Raw genomic sequence first — 14,155 nt, forward strand, 5'->3', positions numbered from 1 at the left:
GCAGGATTAGCAGCATCAAAGGGGGGGGGGGGGAGGGGGGGGAGCATTAACAAAGGAAAGGAATGTTAATAGTATGTAGCTGTAGTTACTAAACAACCACGTAAAAAACTACAGTGTAAACTGCATGACAAACTAAAGTATAAACTACATAGCATCATCAGTAAACTTACTATACTCTACAATAAGCTGAGTTACTAACAGTAAGTAATACATGAAAAATTCTACGTTGTAAAAAAAAAAAAAAAAAAAAAAAAAAAAAAAAAAAAAAAAAAAAAAAAAAAAAAAAAAAAAAAAATTATATAATATGCTTCCATCTAAACTTTATTCTCTTACATCACACGGGTCTATACCGTACTATATACTTCCATAGGCAAAACCAACATTAAATTACATACTGTATTGCTATAAACCACCTTATACATTTTTAATATAACACTATGTATTATTCTACCCACCCTAATGTGTATCAAAATGGTTTATTACGTCCTTCCAGTGATTGCTAAGCCAGAATCCATCTTCTCGGTTAAAATTGTCTCTGTGTTTGTAAATGTGGATCGCCTCATGTACGAATCTCTCATGATAGCCAGATGGCTTGCAGAGAACCTCTGTCTTGGAGAAGTCAATGTCATGTGAGCCCACTGAGTTGTAACAGTGATCTGCCACGGCTGAGGTGTTTGTCCTACCGTGTTTCAGGTCAGCTTTATGTTCACGGATGCGGTCCGAGACATGTCGTTTGGTTTCCCCAATGTAACTGCTACCACAGAGGCAACTTAGTTTGTAGACACCAGGGTACTGTATGTCTGGAACCACATCTTTTACAGACGGTACCAGATCACGGATTTTATGTACTGTGTTGAATCGGACCTGGATCTTGTGTTTAATCAGGATTTTGGAGATCTTTTTTGTGACCCCAGCAATGTAGGGTAAGGTGATGGTCTTGAAAGGCTCCTCAACAGGATCCTTCTTGGTGGTTGGAGTGATGGCTTTGCGGATTGTGTAGTCGGAGTAACCATTAGCCTTAAGAGCTTGGCGTACGTGTTTGAGTTCACTGGAAATGTGTTCATGGTCGGAGATGCATTGGGCTCTATGATATAGAGTCTTGATGAGGGAATTCTTCTGGGATGGATGCTTATCTAAAACCGGATTCCCACCACCATCCATCCCAGAAGAATTCCCTCATCAAGACTCTATATCATAGAGCCCAATGCATCTCCGACCATGAACACATTTCCAGTGAACTCAAACACGTACGCCAAGCTCTTAAGGCTAATGGTTACTCCGACTACACAATCCGCAAAGCCATCACTCCAACCACCAAGAAGGATCCTGTTGAGGAGCCTTTCAAGACCATCACCTTACCCTACATTGCTGGGGTCACAAAAAAGATCTCCAAAATCCTGATTAAACACAAGATCCAGGTCCGATTCAACACAGTACATAAAATCCGTGATCTGGTACCGTCTGTAAAAGATGTGGTTCCAGACATACAGTACCCTGGTGTCTACAAACTAAGTTGCCTCTGTGGTAGCAGTTACATTGGGGAAACCAAACGACATGTCTCGGACCGCATCCGTGAACATAAAGCTGACCTGAAACACGGTAGGACAAACACCTCAGCCGTGGCAGATCACTGTTACAACTCAGTGGGCTCACATGACATTGACTTCTCCAAGACAGAGGTTCTCTGCAAGCCATCTGGCTATCATGAGAGATTCGTACATGAGGCGATCCACATTTACAAACACAGAGACAATTTTAACCGAGAAGATGGATTCTGGCTTAGCAATCACTGGAAGGACGTAATAAACCATTTTGATACACATTAGGGTGGGTAGAATAATACATAGTGTTATATTAAAAATGTATAAGGTGGTTTATAGCAATACAGTATGTAATTTAATGTTGGTTTTGCCTATGGAAGTATATAGTACGGTATAGACCCGTGTGATGTAAGAGAATAAAGTTTAGATGGAAGCATATTATATAATTTTTTTTTTTTTTTTTTTTTTTTTTTTTTTTTTTTTTTTTTTTTTTTTTTTTTTTTTTTTACAACGTAGAATTTTTCATGTATTACTTACTGTTAGTAACTCAGCTTATTGTAGAGTATAGTAAGTTTACTGATGATGCTATGTAGTTTATACTTTAGTTTGTCATGCAGTTTACACTGTAGTTTTTTACGTGGTTGTTTAGTAACTACAGCTACATACTATTAACATTCCTTTCCTTTGTTAATGCTCCCCCCCCTCCCCCCCCCCCCCCTTTGATGCTGCTAATCCTGCATAATGCACGGGCATAGTATTGATTTGGACCCCCCCCCCGCCCACCTCCTACGCATTTTCCATATGCTGAATTCCTCTTGATATGCAAATTATTTTGTTTAGGCGCTCTTCTTCCCACCTCCCCCCCCTCTAACCCAGCTTAAATATACGCTCCAAGCTTGGGGTGTTTCATTCTTCGCCTGAAGATGGCTGCTTGCGTTGTGGCCGAAACGTCGTGAGAATTGTTTTATTATGTTTTATTTTTATTATTTTATTACTTCCCTTCTACGTGACTTTACCGAAAGAACCAAGAAGATGATATCGTCTTGATGTTGTCTGTACAACAGGTGGAGGGCACATAGAGTATTTATAAAATGGTTAGTAAAACTTGATAACTCATTAAACCGTTTGTAACTTTTTGTGTAATTGTAACATGTTGACATCGTGAAATATACTGCTTTGAAATCGGGTCCATCTCTTTCAAACACCCTGTGCACTTTTAATCAAACAAATGGCACCTACAGTATTCAGACAAAAAAGTAAATTGGAAACCCAGCACTGGATGACAATGAATAGAGTAACAAGGATGATAATGGTGATAGTTATGATGATGATGACAATGAGAGTGATGATGGTGAACTTTAATCTTTATCCTTTCTGAATGCACCCCGCGTCTCCCTTGCAAGAGATATACTGAGAGGGGGCAGATTTATGAATCAATCGCGCGCCTTGCGATAAAAGCATTGAGATTTTTCTGGATTTTTGAGAAATACACACTCACCACTTTCAGGGAGGAATCAAAGCTGAAATGACCGTTATGGCCACCATCTTATAAATCGAAATAGCCACCCTCGGCAACCAATTTACCTGAAACTTGTACTTCTGAGGCTCGCAGAATGTGGATTTAAGTGGTTAAACCCTAATTTTTGTGGCAAATATTTAGAAGGATTAGACCAGGCTGTCGGTATCTCCCCCCTGCATATCTCCGCGTACATGCCCTTTGGAGTCTTGATTTACTGTCGTTATACCCACACAGCTTGTATGCTTTAGCATTCTGCTGTATGCATTTGTTCAACACTACCCCTTTCGCCAAACCTGGCCATAGTGAAAGGCAAATAACCAAACCAACTCAAATTAATAAGGTTCTCAGCCAATGTTTAATAACCAGTCCCATTATTCTGTGTAGGCCCAGTAGAGCATTGCAATTGGCTGCCTGGATTATCCTGCCTGTAATAAAGTTCTACACAAGGACCGGTACGAGGTCACGGTACAAATAAATTCCTGCCACCCAAACACAGATGGCAAAATTCCTGGACTATCCAGGTCAAATTATACTTAACAGCCACCTCCGTGATTGCAGAGGAAATTTAGAGCTTTGTTAGAAATCCCATTTTATTATCAAACGTCTCTCCCTCTCATCAATTGATAAAAATAAAATAAGCATATTGTTAGCTTGGGTAAAAAAAATATAAATGGTATCGGTGGATTTGGTCAATATTGGTTACAATTGACAGCCATCTTGAAATAAATGGTGGCCTTTTTAAAATAAGTGGCAGCCATCTTAAAATAAATTGCAGCCATCTTGAAATACCAGATGACCGATTTATTTAAGTTGTCCTCGTCACACTCCCTCACCCCTAATATGTGTGAATGGCAACGACTCAATTCAAACTTCTCTGTGGCTTAGAATTGCAGATGCGAGGTATATTGGTTACTTATGGTGGACATTTTCAACTGAGGGTGATTTCAGTTTAGATCGCTCCATGACACAGTGTTGTATATATTTATCTAGCATCCTGACAAACATCACGCTTTTATCACACAGCACACCTTTGCTGTATTTTATCACGTATCTGCCCCACGGGCCCTCATCTGGTTAAATAAAGGCATGTGACTGATCAATCGTCGTGCACAATAAATATCACCACGGTGGCGATGGTGTAAGCGAGATTCCATGCTTCGCAGTCGACGCTCATTCACATCGACGTTCTGGGCATGCATCCGCGACAGGGTTTCATGACAGCGCTCATACCGGTGTTGCACGTCTCGCAGTCCCCCGGGCAAACCCAGCGAGGCAATCCGGTGCAACCTCGAAGCAAGCAGCAACGTGCAAGTCGATGGAAACCTGAGCAATGTAATTCAACTGCAACGCAACTCGGTGCAAGTCAAAAGCGTCGTGCTGCAAACTGGATTGGTCTCAACGCAGAGCAACATAATGAAACGCGGCCCAGCTGCAATCCAAAGAAAATTGCTGCAACTTTACTGCAACAATGTTGCTTAAAGCAAGTATACACGTCGCTCCATTCAACATGGAACATTGAGCACATAAAGTTGCACACGTTGCTCTGCAACACCGAGCAACTTGGCTCAGTCATTTTAAAACGTGTTGTTGCTGCACATGCAAAGGAGCACTCGCATTGCCTGGATGGGGTCACGAGGTCGTCGTGGCAACCTGACGGCAATGTTCAAAATGGCCGCACCTTGTTTTGCATGTGGAGGGGTTGAGATATTTAACCAGAAGACTGGCTTTATCTCTACATATAAATGTCAATAACATTAGATATTTTCATTTTACATTCTTACTTGATTCCTCATTCTCAAAAATGCCTCAATGTCTATTTTATTCATAGGCCGAGCCGGTGCCTTCCCTTGCCTAGTCCCCCTGCTAGGGTGCCTGACACTCAAGGGCTTGCATCGAGCCCCGCTGAATTTACATAGACCACACAATCACAGAGACTCATCGATGTACACAGGGACGCCACAGACTTAACCCAGGGAGATCTAGAGGACTTAAGAGACCAGATTCATACACGCTTTCAGCCTCGCGTTTTAACGTGCGTAAACCAATTGGCACTGGTCCACAGCATCACTAAGTATTCACAGACACGCGTACAGACAGAACATTCCCCTGGCACAGCAGTGAGCCGCATATCAGCTGCTTAAATATGCTTAATTATACTTGTGGCGCGGCTGAATCCTCCACCATCTATTATGCTCCTGTTGTGCATTTAAACCGGCGCTTAATGCACTCCGTCGCTCGCCCTCGTTAGAGGTAAAGTCTATGTTCTGGTTAATTGCATTTTCGAAGTGGTGTCTGCTGAGGCAGTACAGTACATCAAGTAGGTCGTTAACACATCCATGCACCGGCGTGCGAGCAATTTTCTCGCTTGTGGAAAATATAAGCAACAAAATTGGGACCCATGTCGAACAGAGATAAACACCTGGCCATTCACCAGCATTGCTTCAAGCAAGCCCGAATGTGCTGATGAGGTACTAATGATTGTCAAAAACTGCTTGTGCTGAAACAATTTTGCTGAAATTGGGGTGTATTTTTTACGTGCAGAGAAAAAATATCCCCTGTTCCTCTCATATTTATGAGTTTTTCTGCAGACACGCCGGTTTCTTTCAAGACACAATACACTGGAAAAAAAAGCGATTGGCCAAACATTCCAAACAGGACCCTGACATGAAGCCGTCTTGAGACTCAAATGAGGCTCTCATGGGTAAATTGTATCATTTTCTGTCCATGATACCCCAGTCTAGAATTCCCTGCCACCTGTACGTTGGCGAGATGTTATCTCCCTCGCCTGGTATGCAAGGGGTCGTGGGTTCGATCCCAACCCTGACGCCTGCTGCTGTATATTTGGAGTTTGGGAATTCTCCAATTGGTCACGTGGATTTTTCTCCGAGTCCTCTAGGTTCTTCCCCTCCACATTTATCATCTGTGTCCAGGCCGCTTCTGAATAAGAGCTAATAGCTCAGTGGGCTTTACCTTGTCAAATAAAAAAGTTAATAAAATAGCTTTCCACCAAATCCCTGCCCCCTTTCCAAAGCAGGTGCAAGACCCTCACCCTTCTCCGATGCCGATGTCTCTTCTCTAATATAATGTTACGGCGCTATAGAACTTGCTATGATGCTAGAGCAAGTAACCTGCCCCACACCGAACATTACATCTCCACACCCCCCCGTGCGGGACAACCCCAAGGTGCTCCGTTGGCCTCAGGATACCATTAGCATCATGTTTGCGTATACCGTACTGCAAATTACGCGAACCGTAATTGATGGATTCTCACGCGCTCGGTTCCATGCATCCACCGTGAACATAGGAATCGATCCATTGCTGTCTGCAAATGTGTTTCGTGAGGGTTTTTTTGGGAGCTGTATCCGGGGTAAGGAGCTGGTGGTCAGCTTAGTTTCACTGTTAAGCAACTGTTCCCAAAAAGTCAACACATTCATTAATAACACTGCCATGAAGAGGAAAAGTGACATGATAGGTGACGATTCAGGCAATGGCTCTTCTTCAAAGCAGAGATCCCCCTCCTACTTCGGGCAGTGTTATTGACAAATGTGTCAAGTTATTACTATTTGTGCTCGTGCACCGCTGCCGATGCAGTACCACGAACATTTATTTTAATTTCCAACCACGGATCATCTCTCTACCATTTGCTTTCTATCGGAGAAGTCCACAGCTTCAGCATTAAGAGACGGAAGATGCCAGCATTATTATTTTATATTGGAGGAGCCAAAGTTATTATTATTTTCTAGCTCAAGCCGACGGCTGCCCGTACACCTCCGTCCGCGCGGATGAAAAATGAAAAAGCGATTGCCAGTTTGGCTCGGCGATCGAGGCGCGAGGACGGGCGGCTCAATTCCTCATGTCAGGAGGCGGCGGCAGTGACCCTCACTGCCGCCGCCTCTCGTCCTCCGTGGCGATAACTCAGCCGAGCGTGAACACCCCTCGCTCCCCCGCTCCCTGCTCCCCGCTCACCGCACGTCCCCCTGCACCCTGCTCCCTGCTCCTCACGCATCCCCCCCGCTCCCCGCCCACCACTCCCCGCTTCTTACGCATACCCGCGCTCCCTGCTCCTCACGAATTGCCCTGCTCCCCACCCACTGCTTTCCCCGCTTCTCGCGCGTCCCAATGCTTCTCACACCTGATCAAAGAATACAGCGGCGGCGCCATCGCAATAATGATCGCGTGCATCGTGATCCACCGCTTTGGAGGGTTGGGGGGGTGATGGAACACCCAGAGATTTACGAAACTCACAAAGTCCGCAGGGTCACGAGGCGGCCAGTGGGGGTCGGAGTTCAGCCGTCTATGTGGACTTGTGAGTGTTGCCCGCCGACACGTAAAATGTAAAATGGAGCATCGCTGAAATGTCTTGCTTACATCACTTTTGGCAGAAGGGGCCTCCACTCAAATAATATTGGCCTATTTTCCACGCTGTCCAGCCATCTCCCTCGAAAGAGGGAATGCCCACGTGCACAGCGGGGGAGTTTCTGCAGACGCTCCTGACAGAGGAACTGGCCAAACTGCCCAATGCAAGACCCTCCTAAAATTGGGGGTCTTGGGACTCAGGGAAGCTTTTGCGGATACACAAACGACTTCAGAATGCTTCTATCTTTTAGAGTCACGCACGTTGCGCTGTTTGAAAGGCGACGATATTTTTTTGTCGACAGGAACATTTGCTGGCGCTAATAGCCTGTGACACGGCCACTTAAAGTTCTCCACATAAAGTGCTTTCCAGTAACTACGGAAACAAGCGGGCAGCTAAAAACACAGAGGGTTCCCACTGTGATTGCGGTCGCAGGGGGCATGTCACGCCAGAGTGCAGGTGCATGAACGGCGGCAACGATTACTTACAGACTAATGTCTCTACAATCGCTCTGCCCCGGGAGCCAGAGCACATTGAGGTGTCTCGTAAGCCAAATGAAGGCACGCTTTTAATATTCTTAGGCTTTTGATAAAACCTTCAAGACTTGGCCACTTAGAAGCCACTTTTTGGATTCTTGGAATTCTATCGAGCTGCTGAGTGCAGAGTTTCACTGGGCGATTCAGTCGTGACCCCACGATGGGTGGCAAGCAAAGGTGGTGATGACAATCCTCGTTGGCTGGCCAGGTGGCTCAAGAGTTCATAATGGCCACGTCAGAGAATGCTAAACCAGCAAAGCTGCCATCCGAGTTTGAATACGGGTTTTGCGCGCCCGTTATGAAATGTGAGTTGATGACTCCACACACAAAAATACCCCATCGTAATAAAAAAAACCGCACTTAAATTGGCTACATCCTAGCTGCGGTAATTAAAACAGTTTCAGTTGTATTGACATGCTACAAGCGCTCTTAACGGGGCAGCTAAAAGGTGCTCGACTAATGTAAAATAGAAGATGTATCGATGTTACATGAGAAGCTGCGCTGTGACAACCATGCATTCTGGGGCAGGTCTAACAAATGCCGAGAGAATTCCGACTGTAAATCATTTTCGTCTCGTGACCCCGACGACGACGACAATGGCGTCGAGATGCAATTGTGGGAGAGGAAAAAAAACGAATTCAATTTCACTCAAGGGCAGTTCCCTAAATGAGACCTCAACATAAAAAAATCATCCTAATATGTTTGTATGTTGAACTTCTTTCGCACCGTACATAGCCGTCTGTGCTAACCGACATGGTAGCTTCTCTACGGAACAAATGAAGGGAATGACACGCACACGAAACTGAACACACCGTCACCAACCCAGCCGCGCGAGAAAGTCGGTTCGTCCAAGTCGGTCCGACACCGCCGTAATTTTACGAGCATTTCTGCCTCATCAAAGCAGGAGGACAAAATTATTTCCCTCCGACTCAACGGCGCTAATCGGTCAACTTGTTATGCCCCAAGCAGAAAGCCGCTTCGCGGCTGCCCTGGCGGTCACCCCCACATCTAGATTGTGCGTCTGCGATGGTGGAACTGCTCCCAGGGAAAGTGCCGATGAGAGAAGTCCCGACAGTCGGCGTGCGTCAGGCTGCCCGAGACGACCGTTACCCTCAGGCCGTGCGACTCGTGACTCCGCGCGCTCCGCTGCTGGATGGCTCCCGGCGCCGACGCAAGCCGCTCGCGATGCTCATGCAGCCTCCATGCGACCAGTGAGCGGTGGTGTGCGGGCAGCGCAGGCGCAGCGTATGGTGCAGAGTGGGGTGCGAGGGTCAGGGGTTAAGGTGAGGGTTGGGGCCAGGGGTTAGAGTTGGCGGTTAAGGTCAGGGTTAGGGGTTAGGATTATGATTAAGGGGTTCAATTGTTAGGCAAGGTACAAGGGTAAGGGGTCGGGTGAAGTGGCTGTTGACACCTGCCTTAGCGAAGGGATGCACTCGTAGTAGAACCTCCACGTGGAGGTGAGGTCCACGCGGGACGGATCCGTGGCGTGGATCCTCCACGCTGCCTGCAATCACCATCGTCACCATCATCACCATCGTCACCATCGTCACCATCGTCACCATCGTCACCATCGTCACCATGGTCACCATTGTGATCATCAACATCATCACCATCATCACCATCATCATCACCATCGTCACCATCGTCACCATCGTGATCATCAACATCATCACCATCATCACCATCATCACCATCGTCACCATTGTGATCATCAACATCATCACCATGGTCATCATCATCATCACCTTCAATCCTTGTCACCATCACAATCACAGTCACCAGCAAAGAGCATGGTTTTCAAAATCTGCTACGTTATTGATATTCCGTTACATGGTTGTGACATCACCACAGTCCCGAGCCAGGCTAGGTGCGCTCTGAGTGGGAGGCTGACTGGCACGATGCAACGGAACAGGCTCACGAGTGATGGCTTCTGCCGCTACTCAAAGTCGGCCGCTGCCAGCCCACGCAAAGGCATTATCATTCACGTCCCCACATCGACACGCGTGTTATGTACGATGTCAGCATGCGTGCGCACACACGCACAGTCACACACTAACAGGTAAAGATCCCCGTATAGCCTTCAACACTGTTGGGACAAGTGCTGTTAGCGAGCACCAATTTAGGCTTGGAGGGCGCACGAGGGGGTGGTGGTGTGGTCAGTACCACGCCTTTGTCTCTCCGGTAGTGAAGAAACCTAGGGGCGGTCCAGGACCGGTTCGGATATTCAGCACTGATATTGGCTCTGAGCGGGAAACAAACTTAGGTCACCTGGTCGGTGGCTCAGTGTGCTAACCATTTCACGTCCACCCCACACAGACACCCTCTCTCACACTCTCTCTCACACTCTCTCACACTCTCTCTCACTCTCTCGCACTCTCACACTCTCTCTCTCGCACTCTCTCACACTCTCTCTCTCACTCTCTCTCACACTCTCACACTCTCTCACACTCTCTCACACTCACTCTCTCACACTCTCTCACACTCTCACTCTCTCTCTCACTCTCTCTCTCACACTCTCTCTCACACTCTCTCTCACACTCTCACACTCACTCTCTCACACACTCTCACACTCTCTCACACTCTCTCACTCTCTCCCACACTCTCTCTCACACTCTCACACTCTCACACACTCTCTCACACACTCTCACATTCTGTCACTCTCTCTCACACTCACTCACTCTCTCTCACACCCTCTCACACTCTCTCCCACCTGTATGAGGCCTGCTGCTGGGCTCCGTCGCTTCTCAAAGTGCTTCTGTCTGTGCTGCTCCTGCACCTTGAGGGCAAAGCCTGAGCCCAGAATGCCCTGGGGGCACCACCGTCATCATCAGCATCATCGTCGTCATCATTGGCATCATCGTCGTCATCATCACATCACTATGGTCGCTTTCCCCGTCATTATTGACATCATTAACATTGTCATCATTACCATAATCATCAATATGCATGTGATTCGCGCTACCACTTTAATCCTCATCAGCGCTCACTACGACTACTGTGCCACCACACTGGCATGTCATCATGATGATGCATCGTCATCGTGATGATGATGTGTTTCTTGATGATGTTTCACTGCAATGGTTGTCCTTCCGCCGCACCTCGAATGAGCACCGGTTGGCTACGTACGGTGCGAATGAAGTCCAACATCCATGCATATAATGATGTGTCATCGCGATGATGATGATAATGATGATGATGCATCATCGTGATGATAATGCTTCATCGCGATGATGATGCGTCGTAGCGATAATGATGATGCGTCGTAGCGATGATGATGATGCGTCGTAGTCATGACGACGGTGATATGTCCTAGCGGCGATGATGATGATGAGGATGATGATCATGTGTGTCTCACGGCGGGCAGCGCGAAGAAGGAGATGCCGATGATGGCGAAAGCGGCCGCCAGGAGCCGCCCCCCCCACGTCACCGGGTACTTATCCCCGTAGCCGATGGTGGTGAGCGTCACCTGACAAGCGGGAGGGGGCACAGGGACAGAGTCAGCCCTAGGATGGAGGGGGGGGGGGGGCAGCGGGGGGAGGGGGGGCGGAGGGGGGGGGGGCAGCGCAGGCTGCGGCATGGACACTGTGCAAGAGGAAATATCAAACGTTTGCGGGAAAGGTCAGCGTCCCGCTGCGGCTGCAAACCACGCGAAGATTCACAACATGAAACCAACGCCGCATTGGCCAGATGCATTGCCACATCGGCCAGATGCATTGCCACATCATCTCTTTCCGTATTGCGGTCTTAGTCACCCGTGGGTTGTGGCATGGGGAAGGGGGGGGGGGTTCCCACAAGGAGCTAGGGGGTGGCGCAGAGAAACTCGTGATCTTGATTTGGGGGCCGAAATGCCAAAGCGATGGGTGGAGTTTGAGACAAGGCAAGGGTTAGGGGTTCGCGTTAAGACGATGGTGAGAGTTAGGACTATGGCTGGGAGTTAATCCGTGATTGCATGCTCATGTGCATGCGTGCATGTGTGCGTGTGTGTGTGCATGCGTGTGTGCGTGTGTGCATGTGTGCGTGTGTGTGTAAATGCGTGTGCATGCGTGTGTGTACGTGTGCGTACGTGTGTGCACGTGTGTGCGTGCGTGCATGTGTGCGTGTGTGTGTAAATGCGTGTGCATGCGCGTGTGTACGTGTGCGTACGTGTGTGCGCGTGTGTGCGTGCGTGCATGTGTGCGTGTGTGTGTAAATGCGTGTGCATGCGTGCGTGTGCGTGCGTGTGTGCGTGTGTGTGCGTGTGTGCGTGCGTGTGCGTGCATGTGTGCGTGTGTATACGTGCGTGTGTGCGTGCGTGCGTGCGTGTATGCGTGTGCGTGCCGCGCCTCACCGTGCCCCACCAGAGCGCGTCGGCGTACGTCTCGAAGTACTTGTTGTCCTCGTCCTTCTCGAGGAGGTAGACGAGGAAGGAGGAGAAGATGAGCACCAGGAAGCCGATGTACCACGCCGTGATCAGCTCCTGCACGCCGCAACGCCACGCACCGTCACCACCGCGGGCAGGCCCGTGCCAGGCTAGGTGCCTTGCGATTTCACCAGGTGTTGCGGCAAATGTGTGAAACGGCTATGACGTAAGCACGTAGTGATGCGTCACCACGCCGTGTGTGTGTTCAGTGTGGTTGGTTCATGCAGCCCCTGCAGTCACATTCATCAATAATAATAATAATAAACAAAATTGAGTCACGAATGGAACAGTGAACAAAAAATCTGAAACATCATCCACATCAAAGGGGTGGTGATGGTTGGGGGGGGGGGGTGAAGGGAGGGTGGGGGGCAAATCATTGAAATCCTAGAGGGATTGCGGTGGGGGGGGCGGTGCGTGCACGTGACACACGAGGTTTTGTCATCGTGCGTACATCACGTGGCCTTCACCTTGTGTGTGCGTACACCACGTGGCCCTCACCTTGTGTGTGCGTACACCACGTGGCCTTCACCTTGCTGTGTGTGTACACCACGTGGCCCTCACCTTGTGTGTGCGTACACCACGTGGCCTTCACCTTGTGTGTGCGTACACCACGTGGCCCTCACCTTGTGTGTGCGTACACCACGTGGCCTTCACCTTGCTGTGTGTGTACACCACGTGGCCCTCACCTTGCTGTGTGCGTACACCACGGAGCCCAGCAGCCGCCAGGTGCCGCCGCGCCGGTCCATGCGAACCATGCGCAGGATCTGCAGAAAGCGCAGGGAGCGCAGCGCCGACGTGGCGAACACGTTGCCCTGGGTGCCGGCGATGATCACGGCCAGCGACGCGATCAGCACGATGATGTCTGCGCGCACCGGCGGGACAGAGAGCGACGACGCAGAGCTCAGAGCGTGGAGCGTCCGACTACTGAAGTAGTTTAAAGTGATTGCACTCAGGATGTGGTCTCGTAACGATAAATAAGTGAACCTTATGGAGGTACCCTGGGGTACCATAGTACCCCGGCTCTCGTACGATGTCCGTGATGAAGTCATTTTTTGTCGTTTGATGGTCGGCGATGCAGCAATCGACTCATCTCGACGAGCTGTACACGATGCACTATTGAAAATTAAATTTTTCGATAACGGATTTGTTATGCTGATGTTTGGCGTTTCGACATCGTGGAGTGGCACTGATTTCGGATTGATTGGTACCCCAGTCGCGGAGTTCAGTTACACCCCTGGACGAAATAGTGTCCCAGAAATAGACTATTTAATTGCCTCGGCCATTTTGTATTATTTGGTACCCCGGGGTACCGCCATAAGGATCAAGTGAAGAACGCTAAATGAGTGATTTATTCAACAAATTAAAGTCTTTATGGAGCAACTTCAAGGGCAAAAACAAACGCTACCCTTTCCGTAACCATAGCAACCGTCTTTGCTGTATATCGACTGTACGTACCGCCTTGAAGTGTGATACCAAGCTCCACCCCTTGCTGAAATCACGCGCATGTCCAAGTTGTCTACAAGACGAATTAAAATGTGAGGTGCGGCCCTGCAACGTCTTGCTGGCGCCACGGCTGGCGAAAGGGCCTCCTTCGCTGGACAGGCAGCAGCTGTGGAGAGCGCCTCGAGACGGGCAGTGGTTCCTAGCCAGGGTCCGCACGTCACCGCCGGTCTTCGCGAGGCCGTGGGAGTTGAGCGATCACCGCGGACCCCGTCGCGAAAATACCATCACATGTTTCGCTCACAAAACACCAGATTTTCTGTTGGACTGCGTGTAAATTATTATTCCTTTTTTTTAGCGCCGCAA

The 14,155-nt window shown here is 48.5% G+C and overlaps 1 protein-coding gene across 1 annotated transcript in view; it reads right to left on the reverse strand.

Annotated features, from left to right (window-relative positions):
• Positions 1-14,155, reverse strand: part of LOC144731122 (potassium voltage-gated channel subfamily KQT member 4-like) — a 68,671-nt gene that overhangs the window by 24,850 nt on the left and 29,666 nt on the right. Inside the window, exons 4-8 of the mRNA XM_078612106.1 lie at positions 13,036-13,211; positions 12,278-12,406; positions 11,306-11,416; positions 10,661-10,756; positions 9,362-9,454 (exon numbers count right to left, since the gene is read on the reverse strand). Coding sequence (XP_078468232.1) covers positions 9,362-9,454; positions 10,661-10,756; positions 11,306-11,416; positions 12,278-12,406; positions 13,036-13,211 — 605 coding nt within the window. The remainder of the gene's footprint in view (positions 1-9,361; positions 9,455-10,660; positions 10,757-11,305; positions 11,417-12,277; positions 12,407-13,035; positions 13,212-14,155) is intronic.

Source organism: Lampetra planeri, chromosome 2 (genome assembly GCF_965212315.1).
Source record: "Lampetra planeri chromosome 2, kcLamPlan1.2.h2, whole genome shotgun sequence".
NCBI lineage: Eukaryota > Metazoa > Chordata > Hyperoartia > Petromyzontiformes > Petromyzontidae > Lampetra > Lampetra planeri.